Source organism: Corvus cornix, chromosome 2 (genome assembly GCF_000738735.6).
Source record: "Corvus cornix cornix isolate S_Up_H32 chromosome 2, ASM73873v5, whole genome shotgun sequence".
Lineage (NCBI taxonomy): Eukaryota > Metazoa > Chordata > Aves > Passeriformes > Corvidae > Corvus > Corvus cornix.
This window is the reverse complement of record NC_046333.1, coordinates 131,968,921-131,994,342: the sequence shown is the minus strand read 5'-3', so window position 1 is coordinate 131,994,342 and position 25,422 is coordinate 131,968,921. Positions and strand designations below refer to the sequence as shown.

General features: G+C 39.2%; 1 protein-coding gene across 1 annotated transcript; it reads right to left on the bottom strand.

Moving 5' to 3' along the window:
- Positions 1 to 1,790: 1,790 nt before the first annotated feature.
- Positions 1,791 to 25,332, bottom strand: POP1 (POP1 homolog, ribonuclease P/MRP subunit). The gene is made up of 15 exons (XM_010404942.4): positions 25,085 to 25,332; positions 22,251 to 22,427; positions 21,240 to 21,415; positions 18,623 to 18,871; positions 17,985 to 18,072; positions 17,509 to 17,684; positions 16,636 to 16,886; positions 16,413 to 16,506; positions 15,528 to 15,639; positions 14,439 to 14,558; positions 9,261 to 9,376; positions 7,767 to 7,958; positions 6,739 to 6,893; positions 5,665 to 6,003; positions 1,791 to 4,858 (listed from the first exon to the last, which is right to left on the bottom strand). Exons 1-15 carry the CDS (start codon positions 25,203 to 25,205, stop codon positions 4,201 to 4,203), a joined length of 3,024 nt encoding a protein of 1,007 aa, XP_010403244.3. The 5' UTR covers positions 25,206 to 25,332; the 3' UTR covers positions 1,791 to 4,200.
- Between the last annotated feature and the right edge of the window lie 90 nt (positions 25,333 to 25,422).

The window sequence follows — 25,422 nt, the reverse complement described above, 5'->3', positions numbered from 1 at the left end:
AAACAGCTTTCTCATCCTGGCTATTTATTTGATCTTGAGATGAAATGAAATATTGAATTGCACCATCCCTTCTACAAATTGCAGAAAATCCGCACATATTTGGATCACGAAATTTGAGTCACTCTGTTCCCTCAGACTGCTTTTTCATTCTCTGCTTTACTTTGCTGTGTCCTGAATGTCGTTTTGATTTTATTTCTTAAGAATTGGACTTAGGTGGGCAAAGCTGTCAGAATAGCAGCACTGCTGTAAGCCCATGACGAAAAGACAGCTAAAATGTGTCAAGCAAGCTGATGCTGGTAGATGTTACACACATCTTGGAGCATCTAAAAAAATGTTTAAAAAAATCATTCTGTGCAAGCATGTTCCTACTGTAGAAGAAACTGAATTTCTTTAAGAGACCCAATGCAATAAATAAAAGCTGTGTTTTGTCTTTTGTCACTCCACCTACTTTGCAACCTAGCTTGAACTCATTAGTTTGTCCAGTGTCAAGCTGGCTCTGACTCTCAAAGCTGCCACAAAATGGTTTCAGCCCATATCCTCTGTCCTTTCTGAGTTCTCATTGTTCCATACAAGTTTACTTGCTCTTGCTGGGATTTGACAAGACCAGTGTTTGCAAAGAACTCTAGTACAGCTGAGTTGAATTTGCAAGAGGTAAACTGTGGGTGCTGTTTACATTGCTCACCTCTGGGAAGATCATTTAGAAGCATGGGATTTTGGGTTGGGGTTTTCTGTATGTTGTACTCTTGGAAAATAGAACAATGCTATTGCTTATCTGCTTCTCTCAGTCTGAGAGCTTCAGAAATCTGCCTTTGGTGGTTTACTCCCCCAAGCTGTGTTCCTACTACCTACCTCACATGGACATGAGAATGGATCAGGTTTGACATATCTGGCTCTTCCAGATTTAGAGCACTGAAAGAAAACTGTCATGCTGCATTTGACAACTCTTCGTCTGTGTATGCCAGGATCCCCCAAGGCATCTATCTCCATTGAACAGTCTGACACCCTGTCAATTATTTTCCCAGATTTGTTTCAACAACCCCAACTGCCTTTCTGCCAGGTAATTTCTTCCATTACCTACAGGCTGCTAAACAGATTGCCCTAAACATCTTTAACAAACACACAACAATCTTGCCCCAGTCCCACCTCACTTCATCCCAGAGAGTAATCACCACCCTCCTCTGCAACCTCATTTTCTGGGTTTGCAATGGTAAAGAATGTGTATCTTGGAGACCCTCAGCTTGGTAGGTGCATTAGGCACTGCGCCTGTCAACAGAGCAGGCAACTGCCACGGGAGTCATGGTTCAGACTGGGAAAAGACCCTTCACAAGGTGAGTCAAATGCAGCGTTTACACAGCTGCTCTGAGGGAGCCACAGAAAGAGCTACAGCGCAATGTGTTACCATTCAACCTCCTCACCGTGCTACACAGAATGCCAAAATTGCCTTCTGTGCTTCATTTTAGCTTCCAAAAGCTCTTGCCAAGCACAGGATGAGAGCTAAGGGTTTGTTCTGGCATCCATTTTGAGAAAGTTATCTGGAGGACAGCATGAGAGCCAGAGAGCTTGTGAGAGCTGCTCTCACTAGGCCAGAGCTTCCTAGGTTCCCAAAAATGCTCATGTATCGCAGCCCACAGGAGCTGATCCAGATGCTCTGAGGTAGTTAACCAACATATAGCAACTGCAGTAAGAGCAGATGTGTGCTGTAAGCTACACCTGATTCAACGTGATGAGCACAGACGTACTGTACAGCTGATGCACAGATAACACAGGTTTAATTATCCACAGTTCGATTATCCGGTGTTGACATGGTTTTTATGACTAAGTCACCCTTGAGACACTTGGAATCTGGAAATCGCAACCACAGATAAAAATTTCCTTGCAGCTACATAAAGTCACAGTACTTTTCTGACAAATTTTGGCTGAGAGTTTTGAGCATTTTTAACTTATCTGGTTTGCAGTGTATTTTACAAGGAGTGAAGTCTAAAGGCATAAATCATTGACTTAAAGGAAAACAACTGTGTAACAATATTACAAGATATACAGAACAGGATGCACTTGGGTTCCAGTTTCTGTTCATTGGCTCACCAGAGACAAGGATCATAAATCAAAAATAGAGAATGGAAATCAAAGAAAAGTAACAGGAAGTGTCAAAATGAAAACCTGGCAGAAATTACCAATAGGAAGAAAAAAAAAGGAAAGACTCCAGATGTTTTTTTTAAAAAATAAAAACCTGGGAAAGACTCAGTGAACAAAAGATCTACAAGCAGAAAAGAAAAAATGATAGCTTGGGTGGGGCCTTCTTTTTCTTTCTCACATACAAGCCAGGTCTATTGAGGCAAGAAAATATGTATCTATTAAGAAGATGAGGGAGGTGACGAGGGAGAAAACCATATAAACATCACTTCCCCTCCTTTCTTCCCATGAAGCACAGCTCTGGAAACTGTGATCCTAGAAATATTTCAATCGGGCTTACAATTCAAAAGGTTCATTAAATCCGGATTATTACCATGAGAGAACTTGATCAGAGCAGCCAGGCTGTAAAGTTTAAGGGGCTCCTTATTCACACATACCTACAGGCTGCAGCACTCACAGTCACACGCCAGGAGCGTGTGAATCCCAGCCCTGCCAGCACCAAGCTCTTTCCTCTGGGGCCATCTGCTGGCTTTCCAGCGATGCTTCCCAGGACCTGTCTGGGACCATGATTGCTTTATCAGGTGCATCAAAGGTGAGCAGTGAGGAGCCATTCAGCATGATTTCTCAGGCAGCTGCAATCCAAGCTGTGCTGGAAACTGCATCTTTCTTTCCCACATGCCATCACAGCTCCCATTGCTGGTGCACATTCTACAATCCATCTTCTGAAGACTTTTTAAAAAAGAATCCAGCCCCACTTCCAATACTTCCCTTGCAATCAGATGTTCCTCCTCCTTCCCCATGTGTGTGCCATATTTAAATGGTCCTAAATTTTAATAATTTTGGGGGTAAGGCACACTGAATCTTTTCTCCAACAACTCCAGCCAACATTAATAAATTTGCCTAAGACTTTCAAACAAAACTGTGAAAGAGGAAATTAAGTTGAATAGTGACATGTAGAAAGAAAAAGCCATTAACTAATCCATGTTTATTTTCTCTAAGAATCAAACTTTGTCAATAGACTACTGACTCAAGAATACATTACATTTTTATTTGTACATGATCATTTCAGGATAATTTTACCAACTGACATATATTTGTATCATGCTGCTACTAAACTACAGTGTATTACTGTAAACTCCTTTTCAAGTTCCATAACTCAGGAATGGCTAGATGCTTAAGGCTATTTTTAAAAAAAACCCCAACAAAATACCAAACACAAGCAACCTACCCACACTGTCCCAGGCAAATCAAACACCTTTCTCTCTTTACCCCCAGCATATTTTACAAGTTTTATGATTGTTTGAACAATATTCATGAACCGTACTGTAACATGAAGAAACCTTCAATTCTAACACATTCCATACAAAAATAAATTCATGTTTTAAGGAACAAAAATATCCCCTATTATTAACAGAAAATGTATGCTGACCCACCACTAGCAATTTGCATCTGAAAGGCTTATTATGTTTCAGACTAGGGAGACAGACTGATATGCTTTCCAGTTTAAAAGCTCCAGTTGCTATAATTCAAAATTACATAGCTGGGCTATATTTTATTTGCATTTCATTTAAGCATTCAGCTTTCTGTACCAGGTTTCTCTACGTAGCTCTGCTGCACTGCAGCCACATGTACTCAGATACGAGGAATCAGGAAAGCCACTTGCTATATACACTGGATCAGATTGCATGCAGTTACATGTGAAAGTGCACTGTAAAGTTACAGTCCATCTGAGCAAAGACTTCTAAAATGAAAATGATGATTTCCTGTACATTGTTATAGCATCCACTGCTTTGAGGAGAAAAAAATGAAGAATATGCTTCTTTAGAGATAAAGAAGATCATGATAATGATCTCTTAAAAATCCTTAGCAATGCAGACATCAAAAGTAATTCTAGTCTGTTTATGCATTAGTTATTTTCTTGAATAATGCTAAAAAGCTTTTTAATTATTTCATAATCTTAGAGCTGTTTGGGCTCAGAATAACCTCAAATTTGAGACAAGTCAGAAAGGCCACAGAATACAAAACAGAATTCTTTGGTATTTTTGGCATTCTACTGCACTGCAATGATACTTAAACTTCAATATTAAGTCTTGCAAATCTGTACTGCAGAGATGCTGGAGTCCTTAACAAAACAAGCCCTTTTTTATCTGCTGGCTGGTTGTGCAACATATAAATTAACCCAGTCAAGCTAACAAAACCCAGTGCTTCTCCACAGCCTGCAGCCAATGAAAAATCCCCTCGAGTGACATACCCCAAGACAGTCCTGGAGCAGTGGGAAGTAACATCTGGGAGAGCATCTGACCAAAGACCAAGAATGAGATCTTCATGGTCCTCAGTTGCTTCTTCATCTGGAATGCCTGGAAGGTCACTCTCTAGAGACTTCACATTATCCTTTTTCTTCTTCTTCTTCTCTTTTTGCTTCTGAACCTTGTCCTTGAATATGTCACGATGTTTGGGTTCCTGTGGACCACAGAAGAGTTTGTCTTTGCTTAGATGCAGCAAGTCATCTTCTGTTGGGATGCAGATCATGGCATGTAATTCAGGGTTCCCCTTTCTCAAGAGTGACAAGTTAACCCAGACGAGAGCCCTTGGGTAGCTCATCAACATTGGCAAAAAAGCATCTTCAGTCATTGCCTTCTGTCCCAGTCGAGAAATAAGGCGGATTCGCCGATCTTTCCCAGCAGTGGGATAACACCAGGCTGATAACTGCATTAGTAGTTTCTCACTCCTATTAAAAATTTTCAAAAATAAACATCACAGATAATTATTAACAAGCAGTACAACAGAAATCCAGCACCCCACATATTTGCAAGAGCACAATTTAAAAAAGCCCTGGAGCTTTCTGTAACTTTCCAAAAGCTGGTACATGTATCACTCTTAGCATAAAATCATCGGTGAGTGGAAATCATGAGTCTTCTTAAGAAGGAAGGAGACATTACTTGTTAAAACCCTCAAAGCTTGATAAAACCACAAACACTCTAAAATTTCCAGTGACACTAATGCAGTCCAGAACTTTCGATGTTTTCTTCCCCTGGTAACCACACAAAAATGAAAGACCTGTGTTCAGGCACTTTCCAATACTGTTGCTGCCCTCATGTGTTGCATTGGAATGCAGGGGATTCTCTATTTTCTAGACCTTGTTAAGGAGTGCAAGAACCACCTGTGGTGATGTATTAGAGAAGAGAATGCAAGATGATTTTCACAGCAACAGTCTTAAAGTCACAAATATGAGCCTCCAAAAGCTCCATTGACCTGGAAGCAGACAGAATACACCAACTCTAAGAACACAGTAAACTCCAGAGTGTTAAATTTAAGATAATTTAGGAGTTTTCTTTATGTAGTCACCAAGTTTGCTGGAGAAAAGCAGAAGGACTTCCACTCAACAGCAGATTCTGATTCATGAGAAAACTATTTAATCTCACTGTATCTGGATCAAATAATTCTCTCATCTTAATAACCAAGGCTGAGCTCTTCCTTTCCCCAATTCAATAAATACCAATAAAGAAATAAAATGTGTGTATCATTTTGACATACCTGAGAACAATAAAGTCACTTGTCTTAGTTTCTCTCTCACCAAAATCTTGGATGCTTGTACCATCTTCTGTCTTTGGGGCACCTTCAGAATTTGTTATTTCCATGGTCTCCTCTACCTCACCAGTCTCAGGGGAAGCTTCTCTGACCACTTCTGCTTTGGGGTCACAAAAGGTCTGCCCTTCAGTTGTGCAGCACTCAGGATGTGTGGAGGAAGGACAAAAAAATCCTCCTGAAGCTTTCATTCTTCCTTCCCAGTTCTTTGTCAGCTGCCCCCAAGGACAGATGAAAGGAGACAGAGTGCCCAGCTTGACATAATTTGCCCTTTTTGCAGGTGGACGTCTAAATGATAAATCAAGTGAGTAGGTAAGAATATGTTCAAAATCAAGTATTTAAAACAGAACGGAATGCACATTTAACTTTCTAATCTCATTGAACAAGAATTTTAAAATTACAATCTACAAAATGCTGCTGTACTTCTATATCCTTTCAGCCATGCTGGAAACATCTACCTGCTGTGACTGACACCACCACCACCTTTCCCTCTGAACTTCTACTTGCCCCTCCTACCTGGAAGGGGAACCAACACCAGTTGGTGCATAGGACATTTTCAGCTACTCCAAACTCGTGGGTAAGAGTTCTGTTTGTTGCAGTAAAAATGAAGGCAAACTTCAGAACAGCTGATATTTAAAATTAGACCCCAAAATGTACCTCTTAATTTACTTTATTCTTTAACACTTGGTACATACTTTGACATACTCCTTTATATTGTCTTACTTCCTCCCCCATTTGCTGCTTAAGAATCTCAAAATAGTTTTGTTTATTTTATTGCTATGCAGCCTTGTAACAGCTCTATAACTGAGCATATCTCTGGGAATAGAAGGGTTTAATTCACATGCCCTGTTTAGCTGAGTTAAATATATCTAGGATTCCTTTCTTTTTCATAATACTAAGATTTAAAACACTAGTGAAAGATCTCAATAAAGTCCAATGAACACAACAACAGATAATTAATGGAATATTTTAAGCAGTATTCATTTTTGTCATTCTTGCTGTCAATTTTTAAGTTAATGTTACCGTTTGAATTTTTCAAGAAGACTGGTTTCCAGTTCTTTGGCAAACTGCATTCCTGCTTGGCAGTCTGGGAAATCATTTGGAGTGTGAGGTGTTCTTTGGTATTCAGAATGCTTTAATGCCTCTTGCAAGCCACCAACTCGTACACCTCGATATATCTGTTATAAAAACCAAATGCCCAAAAAATAATGTTTGAACCAATTATAGGTTCCTAGCTGAAACAAAACATTAATGCCCAGAGGGTACCTCCTTAGAAAATTGGAAGTCTACCACTTTAGCTTTAAAAATAAACTTAAGCATGGTTTCTACAGTTCTAGATGCTAATTTTAACAAATAAGTTAGTCATGCTCTTTAAATTTAATTCTGCAAAACTATCAACAAAACCAAAGAGAATTTTACAGGTTCTGATCTTGCACATTACCAGGAATGTTGTATTACTTTGACAGGCACTGCCCAATGTATTTTAACCATACAATAGGTATCACTGCAACTAAATCCCCTGCACATTCAAAAGCATAACTGTAACTTGCAGAAAGATATTAAAACTACCACCTAAACACTCAAAGCAGGATACTTCAAACAGCACCAAAGGAGTATTCAAGGTTAACTTGAACTTTGTTTCAAGCTCTCTCCCAAATCACAGGCAACCAATTTGGTGACAAGGTGTAGACAGCCAAGCTGGAAACTGATTAGCAGCAGGCACCAAATGATTTCTCTTTAGAGACATATGCTTGTAGAAACACAGAGGTATAGCTTCAGTTTTCTCTCCTGACTCCCCACTGATTTGCTGCTTTTAGACTGCTGTGTGGGCATAGTTGTACCCAACAGAAGACATGGAAAGCTATTGTTGAAGTTTCAAGACCAAGCTTCTGTCATAAACCAGTTCATATGCCATTTTTTAAAGTGAGATTTTGATCCTGTAATTGGGAATTGGTAATACAATGTGAAGTACACTCTCTAAAATCGATTAATTTAAACTAAATTATATAAATTATTAAATTTACTTGCAATTTGCCATCAAAGTCACTTACAAAAGGAATCCAGAAAGCCATGCCCCAGCCCTTTGGGAGATAGATATCCCAGCCACTTCCCCATCCTGGTCGATCTTCTCCAGCCATTTTCCCTGGCTGCTGCACCAACAGTATGGGAATCTTAGATTCACAAGGACCCAAATCAAGGTGTGATCCTGGTACCAGTAACTGAGCTCTCATATGGTTTAAATCCTGAGAAGAAGGAGACATTTCCTGTAAGTTAATAACCATTCTTCTTCCCTCTTCCAGATATCCTTTCAAGATACAGAGAGAAGGTGAGTTTACAGCTAGGAGAAATATAGTAATACACTATACATTTGAACAGAATTTCATCAAGGCATGAAAATTTATTCTAAAAAAGAGTATTAAGCACTCTTTTTCTCCCCTTCTTACTTCCATAGCCCTTGATAAAGAGCGGGTACAAGGCACAACATAGATGAAGGAGGAAAAGCGAGTTTTACAACTTTGTATTTATAGATTTATGCACAAGACTAGATTGAACAGGTGCTTTCAGTCTGTCACGATACGGAGCAAATCTGAACTACGTCCAAGTAGATTAGAAGATCTGGTCATCAGTTTTACATAAAGCATGCTGGCACTGAGGTTTTGTCAATCACCAGTTGTTATATTCCATTGTACCACATTAAGAATACATTTATTTAAAAAACAGACCATCAGACTCCCTCTGTTTTATCAGGTAAACATTAAATTTCATGACAGCATGAAGAACACTGTCATACACAAAAAGATTGTGCTGATAACTCATGTGCCAGAGTAATATTTTCTAAATACTATACTTTTTTACACTATGTCAGACAGTTTGAAAGGGTAAAAAATTAATTTTCAGAAAGACAATATTTAGAAAGATGTTTCTGCCATACAAATGTTTACTCTTTCTGATTACAATGGTGCCAAAAGTTTATCACGTCTTGGGACTAAATCACCTTTTATCCATGCACTTTATGGGCTGCCCTCCATTGTCAATGAAAATGTCAAGATAGGAGATTTCAAACCTGCAAAAGCAAATTTGAAGTTCTCTACGAATTACAAGTTATTGCCCAGCACACCCACAGCATAGTGTGCTGCAGTTCAGAAACACAGGACTTTTTTTCCTTCCAACTTCCACAGTTCTTTTATCAGAAGAATCACCCTGACTACAGCTAAAGGCCAGAACCTTCCTGTGTCAGTCTTTTCTGCTGCACGAGTCAAGGTGATATATGAAAATCCAATTCCAAACCCTTCTGTTAAATAAATCTACAACTATAGTCCTGCAGACAATCCAATAAAGCTTTATTTTAATTGAATCATGGTCAATGGCTGTGCAAGAACATTATGCAAAGGCTACAAAAAACCACTTCAAGTCAGCAGCTGGATACTATGACATTAAGGAAGCCATTGATTAATCTTAGATTTATACAAATTCCAAGAGTCTCTTTCTATGGACTCTATGAACCATTAGCCATTTCCTCCATGGCAACCCATCTACTTAGTTACCTGCTCTGAGATTTTATTTTCAGTGACGTTCTTACGGATGTCATGGTCCCAGATAAAGCTGTGAGCACAGTCTACAGGTACACCCTTCAGGTACAGCTGCCTAACTTTATCATTATCTACAAAAGAAAAGAACCTTTAAACAAAATTCAAACTATTTTTGTGGTTTAAGTACCAAATTACCAAAGCCACTTCTGTATCGTAAGTATAATGAGCAGACAACCAAGAAAGACTATTAAAAGCTTAACAAGCATCACTGCTTGTGGATCTTACTGTCACATGTTTTTCCCAATACAAAATATGAAATAAACTACTAGTGTTAGAAGGACTAACATGGTATTTTCGCACCAGCATTTCTCATTAACAAAAGACATGACCATTGGCGATGTAAATAAGATCTTTACATACCACCTTTAATATTCTGGAATCTGGCCTTTCTGGCAGAGTGTGAAGCTCAACAGATTTGGTGAAAATCAGAAAGAGGAACGTTACAAAGCCTGAAATAAGTCTGCCTAAGTAAACTTGTAAGAGAAGCAAGGGTTACCTTCAAGAAATGTACATACAGGAAATATTTGTATGGCTATGACTAGCATGCAACTACTTATTTAGTATTAGTTTCCTGCTCTGGATCTTCTCAGGCTGTGTGCTTCAAGGAAGGGACTATTCTTGCTTATGTCTGCACAAATCAACAGTTGTGTACATTTCTGAAAATAAACAACACTTGTAGCTTTAAAATGGATTGTTGAAGTATTAAATAACCCATCTCTTTTTCAATTTTACAATCTAAGCAAAGCAAAGAAAATGTGTACCTACCTTTAGTGATCAGAGGATTAACAGCCTTCAGTGTACAATACAGTATGTAGCGAATGCTGATCCATATTTTAAGTAAAATAACTCTTATCAAGAAACAATACAGTGAACCTATTAATAGTTCTGTGATTAAAAACTTTGAGGGATTGCTTCTCATTTCATCATCCACAAGGTCTTACATATTAAAGGAACATAACATGTCAGGGTTTGTTTTGTTTTTTAAAATTATTTAAGTCTTTTAAAAAAAGGTTCTGCTAATTTTTCCAGGTAATGTGGACAAAGACTCAAAGACAGAAGATTCAGATTATTCAGTGGTACTAACAGCACCTAGCAAACTGGATATTGGATGGGTGTACTGCCAAACGTAACTGCAATAATTATTTATTTTAAATCCACAGTCTTTAAGACATACCCATTACTAAAAGTTGCAAAATCCTTTCCAAGAAATATTAACTATGGCAGCACTTGCGACAGTTTGATGATGTTACTGATACTTGCCATGCATTCTTGCTAATGAAATAGATTTATGTGAGGAGAAGAAATGCAAAAGAAATTATCAGATTATGGTGGCATTCCTTCAAATTAAGAACAATAAAACTAAAAAGGGAATCCTTGCCAATTAAGCAGAATTCCTTCTCTGACCAAAAATTAAGAACAGGAAACTGAGGAGGAACCTAAGAGAGCTCAACACTCCTATAGGCAAAGCACATTCTGTCTGGAGATAAAGCAAGTATTAATGCCTCAAAAGAAGGAGAAAAATAGCAACAACACTGTGTCTGGTGGTGGTAGGGAATTCCTTCCTGACTCTTACAGATAACCAAGGGGGAAGGGCACATAATTACAAGCATAAGGTAAGGAAAGTACCTTTTTCATCTTCTGTACAGAAAGCATTTGTGAACACCAGAATCTCTTTATGTTAAATTATTTAAATATGTTCTAGTTCCTTCAACTGCAAATTATTCACTGCAACTTTCTCTGCTTTTTTTAACACTTCTTTCTATTATCACAGTTCAGGCAGCCTATCCTTGTCATATTCTCAGAGTTCTTTGCAATTCCTATATTCTATAATGGCATGAATACTTGTTTCCCCACTATAGAAAGACCTTATAAGTCAGTTTCTTTTCATCACCACCACCCATCCAATATCCTCCTTATTAGCCTAAAATATTCTTCTCTAACTTGGTACATTCCTTCTCTTTGATCCTCACTGAACCTGGAGAATTTATTCTTTCTACTAAGCACACTATAATTCAAATCATAATCCCAAATCCTCACACCAGTTCTTACCTCTCTCCTGTTTTCTTCAGTCCACATTTTAAGATTTCTGGGGAAATAACCTTACTGATGAATAAGTTGCTGATAATCGTGAAAGTAAGATGTTAGGGCTAGTATAGGAAATAGGAAGTTGCATTACTAAGCACATGAAGCTCATCAACAATCTACTTCTGCTGGTGTCAGTGGTTGGTGCTTAGACGATACAGGCAGATAGGGGAAGGCTTTGTTCCATTTCAAGCTACTGATCTGATTTGCACAGCTGATTATCTTAGAAGACAGGCCTAAGAGTTCTATTTGAAAATTTTCCTTCCTCTATTTTGCAAAAAAAAAAAAAAAGGCAAGCAAAAAATATAAACACTGCCAAGGAGCAGTTTGAGAGTCCTATGTATGTAGGGAAGGTGTGTATCAGGACAACTGGGAACAGATACCTAAACCTCTGCAAGAGGTGTGTTTACAGCCATGGACCCAGGCTCTGTGTCTCCAGAAGGAACTTTAGTTCACGTATCTTTCATGGTGTATTCTCCTTCCATGCATCTCATTCACTGATTAGGTAGAAGTTTCGGCATACTCCATGTTGAGTGTTTTTTAAGGCAGTGGAATTTGTTTTCTCCCATACAAGACAGTTACAACATATCAAAATGTCAGAAGTGTACTTTAAACTGGATAAAAGAACAGTACTAATTTGCAGTCATGTGAGAACTGACTGCTTACTGGGAGTCTTGACTCCAGACTGAAGAAATAATGACAGTTGATTTGATTAAATCCGATCAGCCCATGTTCATAATACACATGCATAAGCATTGAAAAGATAAAGTAACTGGGAAAGACTGAAATTACATTTGATTTATCAGTGTGTTACTCACAGTGTGCTACTCACAGGGAAAAGCTACACAGGCATATCTCAGAACAGCATTTCGGAAAAAAAAGCAGTATGAACAGATGTGTATCATTCCACAGACTGCATGTATGACAATCCCCAAGCAAAGGTGATGGCCATAACTTACCTAAACTAGTCACTCATTTGACAAACAATGCATCTTTAAATTAGTAAAGTTTATCTAAGACAATCAGTTGTCTTTTATACAATACTGAAGAACAAGAGAGGCTAAAATATGTAATCTGTGTGCCATTTCAATCTTACTAATACTAATCCTAAGAGTATTTGAATGGCCAAGAAGCCAAAAAGGGGAAAAAAGTGTGGAATACACCAGTGGTTCCCTTTTACTGCTCAATAAACAAGATGTGATTAAGACAAATAAATTACTATTAACTTTTTTTAATAGAGGTCAGCTCACAGTATTACTACATCTGAGTAAGGTTACAACACAATCAAGGCTCAGAAAGTTTATGTAATTCTAATGCTCATAAAAGGAATTTTTTTTCTTTTCAGGAGGGGGAAATTAACAGTACTAAAATGGAATTACAGATCTTAGAGAAGTCTTTTTATTGGGCAACTTCTACTGGAAGACAGTGGTATTGTCTGTCTGCTTTCATCTTTCTGCCTACTCAACTTTTTCAGTCACGTTTAACAGTGAGTTATTCAGCAGAACCTAAATTAGAAGGTATTATGCTATTTACCTTTCCTTGCTAGCTGAAGGACCTCCTCCTTCTCCTAAATAAAAGTCAGAGAGGACAGAAGCAGTTTTAAGTTCATGATGAATAAAAAAAAGACTCAGAAAGAAACCAAAAAGCATCACCAGCTTTTCTGAGTATTTGTGGTATGAAAGATATTTTGCATGTGAAGGATAACCCCAGGTAGAAAGATTTTGAAGATGGATATATCTATCCAGCCAAAGGAAAAAACACATGGGTGCTCTTGACTCCCTATCTTACACCGTTACCTCTTTACCATGGCCATCCTTCCTGAGGGACAACCAGCTCCAGCAGTGGGAGAGAAACTACTATGAGACATTTAAAATACCTAGATGCCTTCTGTTGATCTTGCCTTCTTGAACCCATCCTCACAGACATGACAGGCAGAATGAAGGTCGCCAAATTATTTTCTGTAGTTGCTAACTCCTTTACCAGCTCAAACCAATGTCTGTAAACAAGTGCTACATAGCTCACCTTACTTCTCAGGAGGAAGGAACCAAAGTAGAGGTCATGTATGCTGCAGCATTTCCAACAGGAACACTAATGATGAGAAAGTTAGCTGAGCAGAACTAATTAACAGAAAGGCTGTTCTAGATACAGAGGGTAGAATAGGAGGATGTAAGAAAATGAAAATAGCAGAATTATGCAAAGAGCTAAAAGACAGTAACTGAAGTAGGTGTTCAACCTGATTTACATGATATGCAAGACCAAGTTATTCTAGCATCTTACAAACAGACCACCAGGGAAACTTGGTATTTTCAAGTCTCTGGAACTTTCGACTTGTCCTATTTGCTACTGCTTGCTAGCTAGCTATCACATTTCTCCTATTAGGTGAGGCAGCCTGTGTGCAGTCAACCTAATCGGGAATGCCTACACTGTACACAAACCCCATTGTATACTGTACATATTCTTGCACATTTTTAGAGGACATTCACATCCATCTGAATTTGAATTTTGCACTGCAACATTGTGTAAGTCAGCACTGAAATGAAAATTTCAGAAGTTATGCTTGCATCGCTCATTTTGTATCATAACCAGCATCTTGGCCATCTGAAATACTAATCCTGCAAAGGTAATAATTTTTTCCCAGTGGAATTGCAACTTTCAACACCGTAAGCCTATAAACCAGAAATAGCAGATATCTTCTTGGAGAGATAAACAGCATCAGGAAGACTAAACACCAAACAGAACCTTACTATGGAGCTTTTAGCACCTGGTTGGCCTTGCCAGGATTCGAACCTGGATCATCTGTATGGTCAGACAGAGGCTTCCACTGAGCACAAGACCAGCTTTGGTGCATGTCCCTCCCTCACAACCACTGTTCTAAAACCTATGCAACTTTCAAGCTGTTTCTCTTCTGCTGGGGGCTCTGGAATTGGGAACTATTGTGAACCAAAACCTAGAGGAAAACAGCAAGAGACAATCCATAGAAGATGACAGTTAATGAAAACAAAAGCGTAGAGAGAAACTGAATCTCTTCATAATACAGGCAAGGGATTTTACCTTGGTATTTTTCAAAGTCTGGCATGGCTTTTGTCTTCTTTTTTGGCAAATTGACTCGAGGATCTCCAACAGTGAGGCCAAGTATTGTACCTGGTGGCATATCTGATGGTGAGCTCATCCCTTTAAAAACACACAGATGAACATTGCCATGAAACCACCAATTAAGCTGTGATCTTTCTGCACTAGTATTTTGTGTGGTTTTGCCTGCAGGGATATGACACCACTATAAGCCAGTGAAGCAATCCAGAATACTCTATTTTACATGTCTTGAAAACCCACCAATGCTTGTTAAATGTCCAATAATAAAAAAAATCAACAACAGCAGTGTAAGACCTGGTTTGCAATTAAATTTACATTCAGCAATGATGTGAGGTCACTGTCACAGACTCAATTCATCCTTTCTATTTGACAAATTTCAAAGAACCATCAACTTTTGTTCTACACTTGTCTTCAAGAGAAAGGAAATTTGGAAGTGTTTTGTAAAGGTTTTACCTTATCTCTGCTTAACTGCCTCACATTGGATAGATAGCTTGAGTACAGTGTGGGATCTACTAAAGCCAGTTCCTTACCTGTTTCAGTGCTAGAAAATGAGGAGATGCTGTCAACTTTATGATACTTTACAATTCAGCCAAATACACAACTGTTAATTTAGAAACAAACATACATAAACAAAGTATAATACTTTCACTTTGGATTGGAGGCTACCATTTTATCTGTGGAGGTATTGTACAACTTACTGTCTTAATTTGAAGTGTACGGAGGGAGAGAGTGAGAGTATGCATCAGACTGTATATCCCTTCAGCAATCTCAAAACCAAGTTCATGAACATAACAAACAAGATTTGGTTTATCTATTAAGAGTTTGAACTACACAGAGGATTTAAATTCCCTTAAAATCCCCAATGTAACATTTTTCAATTCTTTGCCATGCCCTGGCAAGAATCTAAGTATATTCTCAAAGGCATCACTCTCTTGATTATGGAAAAAATAAGCATGTCCAAACTGAAGTCAACTTTATTAGCATGCCAGTCTTGACCTCTAGATTTTAAGTTTCCCCCCTTCCACCCACAGCACCCACGTGCCCAAATACCTTCCAATAGCGCAAAGATAGCACTTTGACATTGATGAAGAGAAACTTTTTCAGAGTCCTTGCAGTTTTCTACCCACCAGTTATTCAGTTCTGTCTCTGAACCTGCCATCTCCTGGAAAACAACATATCTAATTAAACTCAAATGGTTATTCATTATTTTCTATCAGTATGAATTCGCTCTCAGTTTGTCTTAAGCACTATAGTCACTTTCTTCCTCCTCAAGTTTTAAACTAAAATATTTTTTCCTGATGAAGTGTAGTCCTATACTTTACAATAATCCCTAATAAGCTGTTCAATTTAACCTGTGTTCCAAAAATAAATAAAGCAATCCACTATACTTCCTAATTTTGTCATTAATTATTTCTTACAGAAAACCAGAGATTTCATGGCTTCATCATGTTTGCTTCAAGAGACAAAAACACCCCCACTAAACCACAGTGATGCTATATGCCAAGAAGTGGACGAAAAACCTAAATCCTGGAGAAACTGCATATTTTATTGAAAACACGTAAGTTTTCTGTACCTTACATGTCTTGATCCCTAGTTCTAGATGCTCTAGCTCATTGCTTGAAAAACAGGATCTACGGTTTGTCAAAGAGAATATGCATTATTCTGGACCTCTCGGCAGAAACTACACAGCCTGCTCAACAGCACCACTGTTTTTATTTTCTTCCTATTCCCACTTAAAATCCAGGTGGGAGTTCTTCCTGAGATCAGTGTTAGTCAAGAGGCTCAATACAGAGAAGCCACTGGAGTAATACCTAGGTTAGTCTTTATTAAAAGTAAAGCTAGATAATTCATGGGTCTTTCTAGCAAAAAAGAAGCTTGCACATTCTAAGAACACTACCAAAATTACACTAACATCCAAAGTGCCAATTTCCTTACTGTTTGGACAGAAGCTGCTTTCAGGGTCTCTGTAAGGACGGAGTGTGATAATGGGCCGATCAGGCGGTATCTGAGAATCTCCATGCTTCTGTCACTGAAACAGGAAAGTTTCAGGTGAATGTACAATTGTACAACACACATTATTTTCCCCAGACTGTTAAGCCAGAATGCAGCTGTGTTATGTGGTTATGGGCCACAGTTTCTGACTCTGCTGCGAACAAACCTGATTGCAATGCCAGTAGTCTGTGCGATCCAAGAGTAGGACTGGAATGGATCTCTAGTGCCGTCACCAATTATTTTTTTCACAGGCACAGCTTTTTCTCCTTCTTTATCCTCCTTCTTTCTTTTATTGCCAAGGCTTGTAACAACTTCCACTTGTTTTTCCTCTTGAACTGATGCTGTAACATGCTCAGTAATACGCATTTCTTCAGGCTCTGTACATTGAAAAATTGCTTTTAACTCCCTCAGTATGTCCTTAAGAAAAACGAAGATTGGATTAGGATGATATGCAGTGCACTACAAAGCTTAAGTACACTTTAAAAAATTATACTCCATTATTTAATTTTCCAATATGGATTTCAAGGAAAATTTAATTCTGCTGAAGTCAAGGGCTTGCTAAGAAAAGCTGAAAGTAATATTGAAAGTTGCTAAGAATTTTTTCTCTTTCAAATTAACATAATAAAAACTGCCTGTGCAAACATTTTACTTTGTTCATTTTCGTTTTTGTAAAGCTGGTAGCTAAGTATCAGATTATGACTATCTGTGATGATACCGAACTTAGCCTGTTGGGGGTGCCAGTGGAAAGGACGTGACTCAAGCAACATCATATTGCACACGTATCCTGAAGCAAGTGACACTACAGAAGTTTGCAGAAGCTCTAACACTGAACACCTCAGCAGCACGCACTTTCTGTACAAGCTTTATAAAAACAAGTTGCAGAACATGAATATTGTTAGAGTGGAAATAGTCTTCCAACTTTTAATTCCTAAAGTCAAGTATTATACCCAGTTCTTCCGTACTTTTCAGATGACCTCCTCAGCATTAATAATGCACAATACATAAAGAAATAAGAGTTCAACTATATAGGAAAAAGCACCTGCTTGAGAGCTGGATGCACCCAGATCCACAGCTGTCTGTTCTCAGACCCATCCCTGGGTTTCCAAATAAATGTAACAGGACCAAGCATATCCTCAGGATAGCGATCTGCTCGGTAAAGATACAGGGAACCCTCGAATCTTCCAGACAGACAACAAGCCTCTTGAAATGTCAATCCTAAAAAAGAAGATACTTATTGAAGAACAAAATAATATGTTGTTTAATAAACAAAGAAAATTGAAATTCAGTCTGGCTGCTGGGTAGCTAATTTTGTACCATAATTACCTTATTAATAAGCAACTGAAATGAGAATGCCTAGTCCTACTATGACATATTTTAATTACATTTTTCACCCAAAATCACAACTCAGTATCAACTCTGTTACTACTATTGAGACTGATACATTACTAAAAAAGGAAAAGGATGGGTCATCCTTTAGTCTATTCAGAATCTTTATTTGAACAACATAAATGTTACCTGTGTCAATGCTACACATTCGAGCAAGTTGCTTCAGCAGCTCATTCTCTTTACCCTTCAACTCCAGACAACAATAATATGATAAGTCCTGAAACAATATGATAGTGGCAAAGTGAGAATAACTCTTTAAAGTGAGCCTGGAAAGAAAGGACCACACAGAGCTTCACAATTTACACTTAAGTAGTAATTTTTCATTCTCTAAAATTTGCCAAAGTGAAATGAGTTTCTTTTTAACTTAAAATTAATAGCTGTAGGAGAGCAGCGAGGCATTTCTCATTTGAGGGCCAACCTGCCTATCAAACCAACAGATCAAAAAGGACACGGAACAAAGTATCTTTCCTCAATAGCATCCTGCTCAGGTAGGTGATATAAGAATTCATTTAATCTCTCAGCTCTTGAGAAAACTGAAAATGTAGTATTTCAGTCATAGTTAGCATAAGACTCTTCTAAAGGTTCATCTTGTTCTCTCTGAAACTTGCCACCCTGAATTACAATTATAAAATTATTCATTTCATATTTAGCAGTCTTATTAAAAGCTGACACAACAGTACTTCAAAGACACATAGATACTCATTATAACTAAGCAGCTGATTACTTCACCTTGGCAAAATATCAAACAAAACATGTAAACGTGGTACCTGAAGAAGGCAGTGCTTTGTCATGGCTCGGTAACAAGCCCTGTAGCTCTTCTCTGTAGGGCTGTTTCCTAAACAGTATCCCCATTTCTTTACCATATGAAATCTCTTTGCATGCCAAATATGGGTTTCCAGCCAAATATTCTTTCTTTGCCTATGATTAAACTCTGCTACCAAATTTATGTGGCGTCTTCTAGCTTTGCGGCATTTAGTCTTTGACTGTTCTTTTTTCTGATGTACAGCTTTCTCTGCCTGTTTTTTAAAAGAGAAGATACTGAAGCAAATCTCAAGAGAAAAAAATTCTGAAAAGAAAAAGGCTGAAATATAAGGATACAGGAAGCACTAACATTAAGTTACACCATGTTGGATAATTCTTGAGGGTAACTAACACTTTGAAATTTTCTATGCAAGTCACATCCACTTAAGTGCATCAAGGTTTGACTGAAATCCACACATAAAACAAAATCCCCACACATTCAGAAAGTTAACAGTGAACAGTAAGCTGCTACTTCTTGTTGGAAGTTTTTGCCACACATCAATACATTCACATGAACAAATCAATGTGACATGAAAAACACCTGGAGATTTGAGCTCATACAGACAGAAAGCTCAAACTGACAGAAAGGACCCTATCGGTTCTACAACATGTAGAAGTGGATGAGAGTGGACTATGGTAATATCTTGACCAAATTCTTGATAACCAGACCTAGTCAAGGTCAGAATTATTACATGTGAATGCATGGCTAGAGAGGAAGGCTTGATTCAATTAATGTTTAATTTTTCTTTTTATGAAGAAAAGTGGTACAAAGAAATAGGACCATAAGACATCCAAAAAGATTCTTAGAATATCCTTTGTAAGCTCACCAAGAAACACCTGACAACAGACACAGGTTATAAGAATAACAAAGGAAAGAGAAAATGATAGATCAGTGCCAAGAACACTTAAAACACTGAAGCAGCCCATGAAATCAAAATAGAGCTAAAAAAAAAAAAAAGGAAGTATCTTCCCATGAGACCCATCATTCCATCACAGAGAAGGAAATACAAGCCACTGGATCAATGGCAGGCCTCAGAAAGGCAGTCAGAGAAAAAGGGATGTGGCATTGTAGGTGAAAAACATACATCTTTAAGCTTAATGAAGAGATAAGAGATGGTCCAGGTAAATGTTTCAATGAAAAATGGTCATGATAAAGGATCTAAGACAAATTAAGAAAATGCAGCAGAATTGAAACAGATAACTTTGAAGATGTAGATCAAACACTGAAAAGTAATAGACAGAACCTTTACAAAAACAAGTAACAGAGATATGACAAGCTGCAAGAATATGTGAGCCTGTGCAAACACATAAGCCACACCAAAAGACCTGAAGACAGAAAATGTAGCAGAAGAAATACAGCTGCACCAGGGCCAATTAAATAATCTCAAAAATCCAAGAGTCGTATGTGGAGTGGAAACATGGATGGGAGGGTATGTGTGAGCATGTACAAAGAAGTTAGATAGGTTGTCATGTGAAAGGAGTTAAAAAAGCAGGACACAAAAGAACCAAACATAAACATTAGAGAAATCTAGATTTAACAAGGACAGAGCACATAACTAACTATGCAAAACAGCCCATGCCTTCTTCCTTCAGTTCCCAGAAAACACGCCAAACTGCATCTCTTGTTACGTCTGACAAAACAAAAAGAATGTGAACCAAAACAGTAAAATAAGGTACAGGTTGTGAAGACCCAATAAAACACCCTAAGAAACGTGTAGGTGGTGTGTGGCAGGGAAGTACCCAAAGCAATTTCTGAACCACGAACAATTATCTTCAGGAGCTCAGGGTGGAGGAGGCAAGGTCTCAACTCAAAGATAATGCAAGGGAAAAAAAGAATGCAATAAATAAATTTATCAGGCAACCTTAATACATAGAAAATTTACCAAGAAAACTCAACTGATCACTTTAAGAATTCTCAGAGATGACAAAGTGATCAATGCCAAACATTGGGAAGATCATTTCCCAGTAACATCCTGCTAAACCAATTTTTAATTTTCCTTTTTAAACACTCAGGAAGGCCACAGTGAATAAGGAGCAAGTAACCCCCATAGGCATATTCTGACTAAATGCTGAGATACTGCCACAAAATGAGTTTCATGAGCTGTTAGGACTAGTCAATTAGTAAGTCTTAAGCTGCATGCAGTCTGCCAATAACCCCAGTGTACCTCCCACATTTGAGCTGTAACACTCGAACCATCGCATCCGCTGTGCGGGCTTGAGGCTGGCACGGTCACATCCCAAAGCCGGGGTGGAGTGAAAGGCAGACAGGTCTTACTGAGGATTCTTGGACCACCTGGGACCAATGCACCACCTGAACAACCTCTCCTGCAGTGAACTCTTTTATCACTACTCTAATAACTTTCCACGTAATGTCCAGTAATCACAAAGCCAGGTGGTTAGCGAGACCTGCTTGAGCAACCACCTGAAGCTGAGGTGTTCCTGCATTTTGAATCCAAATGTCAAAAGTTTAGGGTATTCAGGGAAGTCTGGCAGAAGTTCAGGTCTGAACATTAATAACTATAGAGTTGAACACTGTACTTTGGCTATGCCCACTATATGGAACGCTGTAAAACACACTTATACCTCTTTCCTGGCCATCTCTTGGAGCCGCCTGGGGAGGCGTTTAATATTGTGACTCATTGCTCGCCTTCGCATGTGCCTAGGGAGGGTCTGGAAAACCAGAGAGTTGGAAGACTTCTGCGAAACTGCTTTCAACATGGCATTGATCTCAGCAGCACGAGCCTGAGCAAAGGTAGACACTGGAATGAAAAGAACTGCATCAGAGCATGACAAAAAGCAAAAAAAACAGAGAAGGATACTGTATGTAAATTATGGAATTACTCCTAGTACAGCAGTCCAGTATCTTCTTGACATAAAAGTAAGTATTGTACACTATCACTGAAGAAATTTCAATTCTTTACATATCCTGAAGTTTACAGATATGGTCAAGCAAATATTTACACATTAATGAATCTGAAAGTTGTTTAACCAACAATTCCTATTTGCATTAAACGCTTCTTTGTTAAATTAGAATAGAAATCTTTTTAGGTGGTATTTAGGGAGGTGAAAAAAACTGTAGCATGGAAAAAAACCCCGTAAGCAGTAATATATTACAGACTGTTTTAAAACAACCAAATAAAAATCCAGAGCTTGGTCCAATTTCATGCTTATGGAAGTGTATCTACTATCAGAGCACTGCCACATTTTGCAATGCTAATTTGCTCTCCTAAATAAACGTTCTGTTAGAGGAAAAGTTGTCTTTAACTTACATCATGAGTACAATCGGTTTCACTGGCTACATTAAAAGCAGATGACTGTCAATACTCATTTTGCTGGCAAACAGAAACCAAAATGCATATCCCCCACTACAAGCAGGTGCAACTTTTTCAGTCAGAAGTCTGAAAGGACCCATTGAACAACAGCTGGTCATTCATTCCAGTTCACAACTACTTCTGTGTTTTGGAGAAAATCAGGAAAAACAGAAGAACATAGCATCAGTTCTAATTTTTGCTCCTGCACAAAGACAGGCAGCAAACTTAATCACCAGCAAATTGCCCTGGACATATAAATTATGACCTTTCCGCATATGCAAACCTGTTATGTATTTTGGCATTTCCTCAGAAACACTCTGGTGTCCTCCTTGCCATCCTCCTCTTCCTCTGCCTCTCTCTCCTCTACTTTGCCCCTTTGAAAAATATTGGTCTTTTCTGTAAGAAGGCCCAGATGACTGATTTGAAAACTTCTGCTGCTGCTCCTCAGAACAAACATCTCCTGGAAGGTTTAGAGATGAAAAGAGGTTAGAAAAATACAAAACAGTCTGAGTAACTGACAACTCTATTAGTCTTTCCTCATAAAACTACATTGCAGACTCCTCCTATTATATTTAATACATGTAACTGAAAAAGCCACCAGAAATCAGAAGAATTAAGTTCTTTCTTATAGGAATAAATAAGAATTTTACACTGCCTTGCAGCAAACTTGCAGTAGATTAAATAACTTTTGCATGCTCTGAAAATGGTACCAAATCCAGAGTCTGCCTCCAAGAGCCAGTGAAATTAGTCCATGCAACATTAGTAGTGATTTTTATTATTGTCTAGTCAGAGTTTTAGTAACAAAACAGCAAAGTTATTTTTTACTCTTGCCCCTTGAATTTTTTTCCTATAAGCACGTGTATTCTTGCCTGACATATATTTCTGTTTTAGTAATAATTAAGGCAAGCATGATACGTGTATGATGGTGCAGTAAGTTACTTGTCTGGTACAAGCATTTAAACCAATGCTGAAATTAAATAACTAAAGCCTACAGTAAAGCTTCCTAAGGTACAGACATACCTTTCAGGAGTGCTAAGCACCTAAGCAAGTACCTAAATTTCCAGAGGGCCCTGAAGTCCTCATTCAATGACTGGTGTATATTCAGCCTAACTAATATTATATATTAGTTTAGATTACTTTATAGTCAGTTAAGCCTTAGTTAGGATTTCTACTACAACTTGAGATATGGTTCTCAGGCAGTTCATGCCGGACAATCTGACTAAGTAAGATCCAGCCATTCCTATCACCCCATCCACTACATCAAAACAAGTGCTTGAGAGAACAAGAGGCCATAGCATTCAGCGAGCTTCTCTAGTGAAAGTTAACCTGTGTGTCCAGAGAAATGAAGAGATTAAAAAAAAGTTTTCAGGTTGATCAGCTTCTTAAACAAGTCTGTCCCTTTGTCCCAAAAATGGCATGAAGACCAGCCAGGAGGAGATTCACATTCAGCAGCATCTCAATGGATGAGAACTTAAAAAGGCAAAGAACCTCCCTTTTCCATTTCAAATAAGCAAGAAACAGAAGTTTTATGTTCAGCAGCAGTGCTGTTGTAGCCTCCTGCAACCACACATCATGCAGAACTGCAGTAATAGTGCAGAAAAAATAGTTTGGTGTAGAAACAGAAATTAGCTTTCATATGGAACAATTCCCTGACCAGGCTTTCCATTTGCCTGAGAGCAGCATTGCCCAGACATTGAGGTGAAGGCGAGAAGGAAATAGCTGGGGAAGAGGGGTGGAAGCTGTCTCAGTCAGCAAATCTGTGTAGGCCTACAGCCCAAAATTAACTCATATCACAAACACATCCTCTTCATGAAAGAAGTAAAAAATTGTAATCAGAAGACAGAAGGCTGTTTGGAAAAACTGACTTAATGCCTAAAAAACCCTTAAATTATTTCAGCTACTACATAGATCCATAGTTTTGTAACTCCTGTTTAGAATTTTTCTTTCTTGTTTCTACAAACAGCTCCGTAAAACTGCGACACACTACAGAAGAATGTTACATGGATGAAAATCCATGCTATTTAACAGAACAGAAAGACATAACCACGTAATCTTAGAAGTTCCCTGCTACAAATAAAGTTAGAAAAATATGTTTAATCTGGCAGTACTCCTGTAATGACATTCCAAAATCTTCAGACATGGCTGAGCACAACTTGCTGTGTCATTCTGTCTGCTCAGGAACTCTTCAGTCGCCTAAATACACAGTGACACTTAAGGATTTTTTCATTCAATCACAAAGATACCATTTGTCAACTTCTGAAGGCCTCACAGTAACAAGCCCTTTTATGTGTGGGGTTCTTCCCAGAAATAATGTAGGTAACAAAATATCTAAATGTTAGGTGGGGGTGGAAATGGAGGTCCAATTGAAGCATAGAGGATGCAGGTCAAAACACATAAACGAAAAAAGCATCCAGCATACAAGCTGACAGGATCCTTCAGTCTTCAGCTGCCAAGGTTACCTGTGTACAAAATGCTCCAGCAACGACCCAGGACACTGCCATTTTAGGGACATGCCCTGCTGCCTCCTGCTAATACCCTTCCACAGGTACAGGAACCACGAGCCCCAGGAGGTGAACTGGCTGGGCATGCAGATCTGAAGGAAAACCAGTGCATTTATCACAGCACCAGAAGGCTAAATCAGCCCCTCCTGCAGGTACCAGGTCTGGCAGAAAAGCAACGGAGAAACTGGATGGGGTATAACATCCAAATTCATTTTACGACTAGGAACCGTAGGGATTCGTTGTGTAATCGAAAGGAGGATAGAGAGAAGTGCATATTCACAGGATACAGAATAGCTCGGGTTGGAAAGGGGCTCTGGAGACCATCCAGTCCAACCCCCCCGCCAAGGCAGGGTCACATAGAGCAGGTTACATAGGAACGCGTCCAGGTGGGTTTCGAATGACTCCAGAAAGGGAGACTTCACGAGTCTCCCATGTTAAAGAGAATCCCGTATTTAAGGGACTTACGGCAGCACCAGGACTAAAGGAGTCTAAAAGAGTCTAAAGACGAAGCCCTGAGTACTCCCACGGCGAGCACGCTGCGGGCTGGGGAGAGGGGGACACTTGGCCCTGAGGGGGGTCGCCCTGCCAGCCCCGGGAGGGGCTCCCACAGCCGTACCTGGGGGCGGGCAGGCTCTGCTCCCGCCGCCGGCGAAGGGCCCCGGCTCTGCAGGGAGCGTGACGCTGGCCGGCTGGTTCCTCATCTTCTTGGCTCGCTTCTTCTCCCGCGCCCCAGACATCTCCGGCGGGGTTGCGGAGCCTCTCCGTAGCGAGGGAAGGAGGGGAGAGGTTGGGGGGCGGTGCAGCCACGGCCCCGGCACCAGCACCGGCCCGGCGCTCACTCGCAGCGCGGCCTCCACCGGCACACGTGGACACCCACGCCCCGACACAGCGCATGCGCACTCCCCCAGCACAGCCCTCAGGGACTACATTTCCCAGAAGCCCCGCGGGCGGCGG

Excerpts from the sequence above, each read along its gene's own strand:
- POP1 (XM_010404942.4), bottom strand. The coding sequence starts at position 25,205 with ATGTCTGGGGCGCGGGAGAAGAAGCGAGCCAAGAAGATGAGGAACCAG. Across the intron at positions 9,377-14,438 it reads AGACTTTGAAAAATACCAAG|ATAATGATAAAGTTAGGCAG; the intron begins GTAAAATCCCTT and ends TTTCTTTTGTAG. Across the intron at positions 7,959-9,260 it reads AAAATAAAATCTCAGAGCAG|GATTTAAACCATATGAGAGC; the intron begins GTAACTAAGTAG and ends CCTTCTTCTCAG.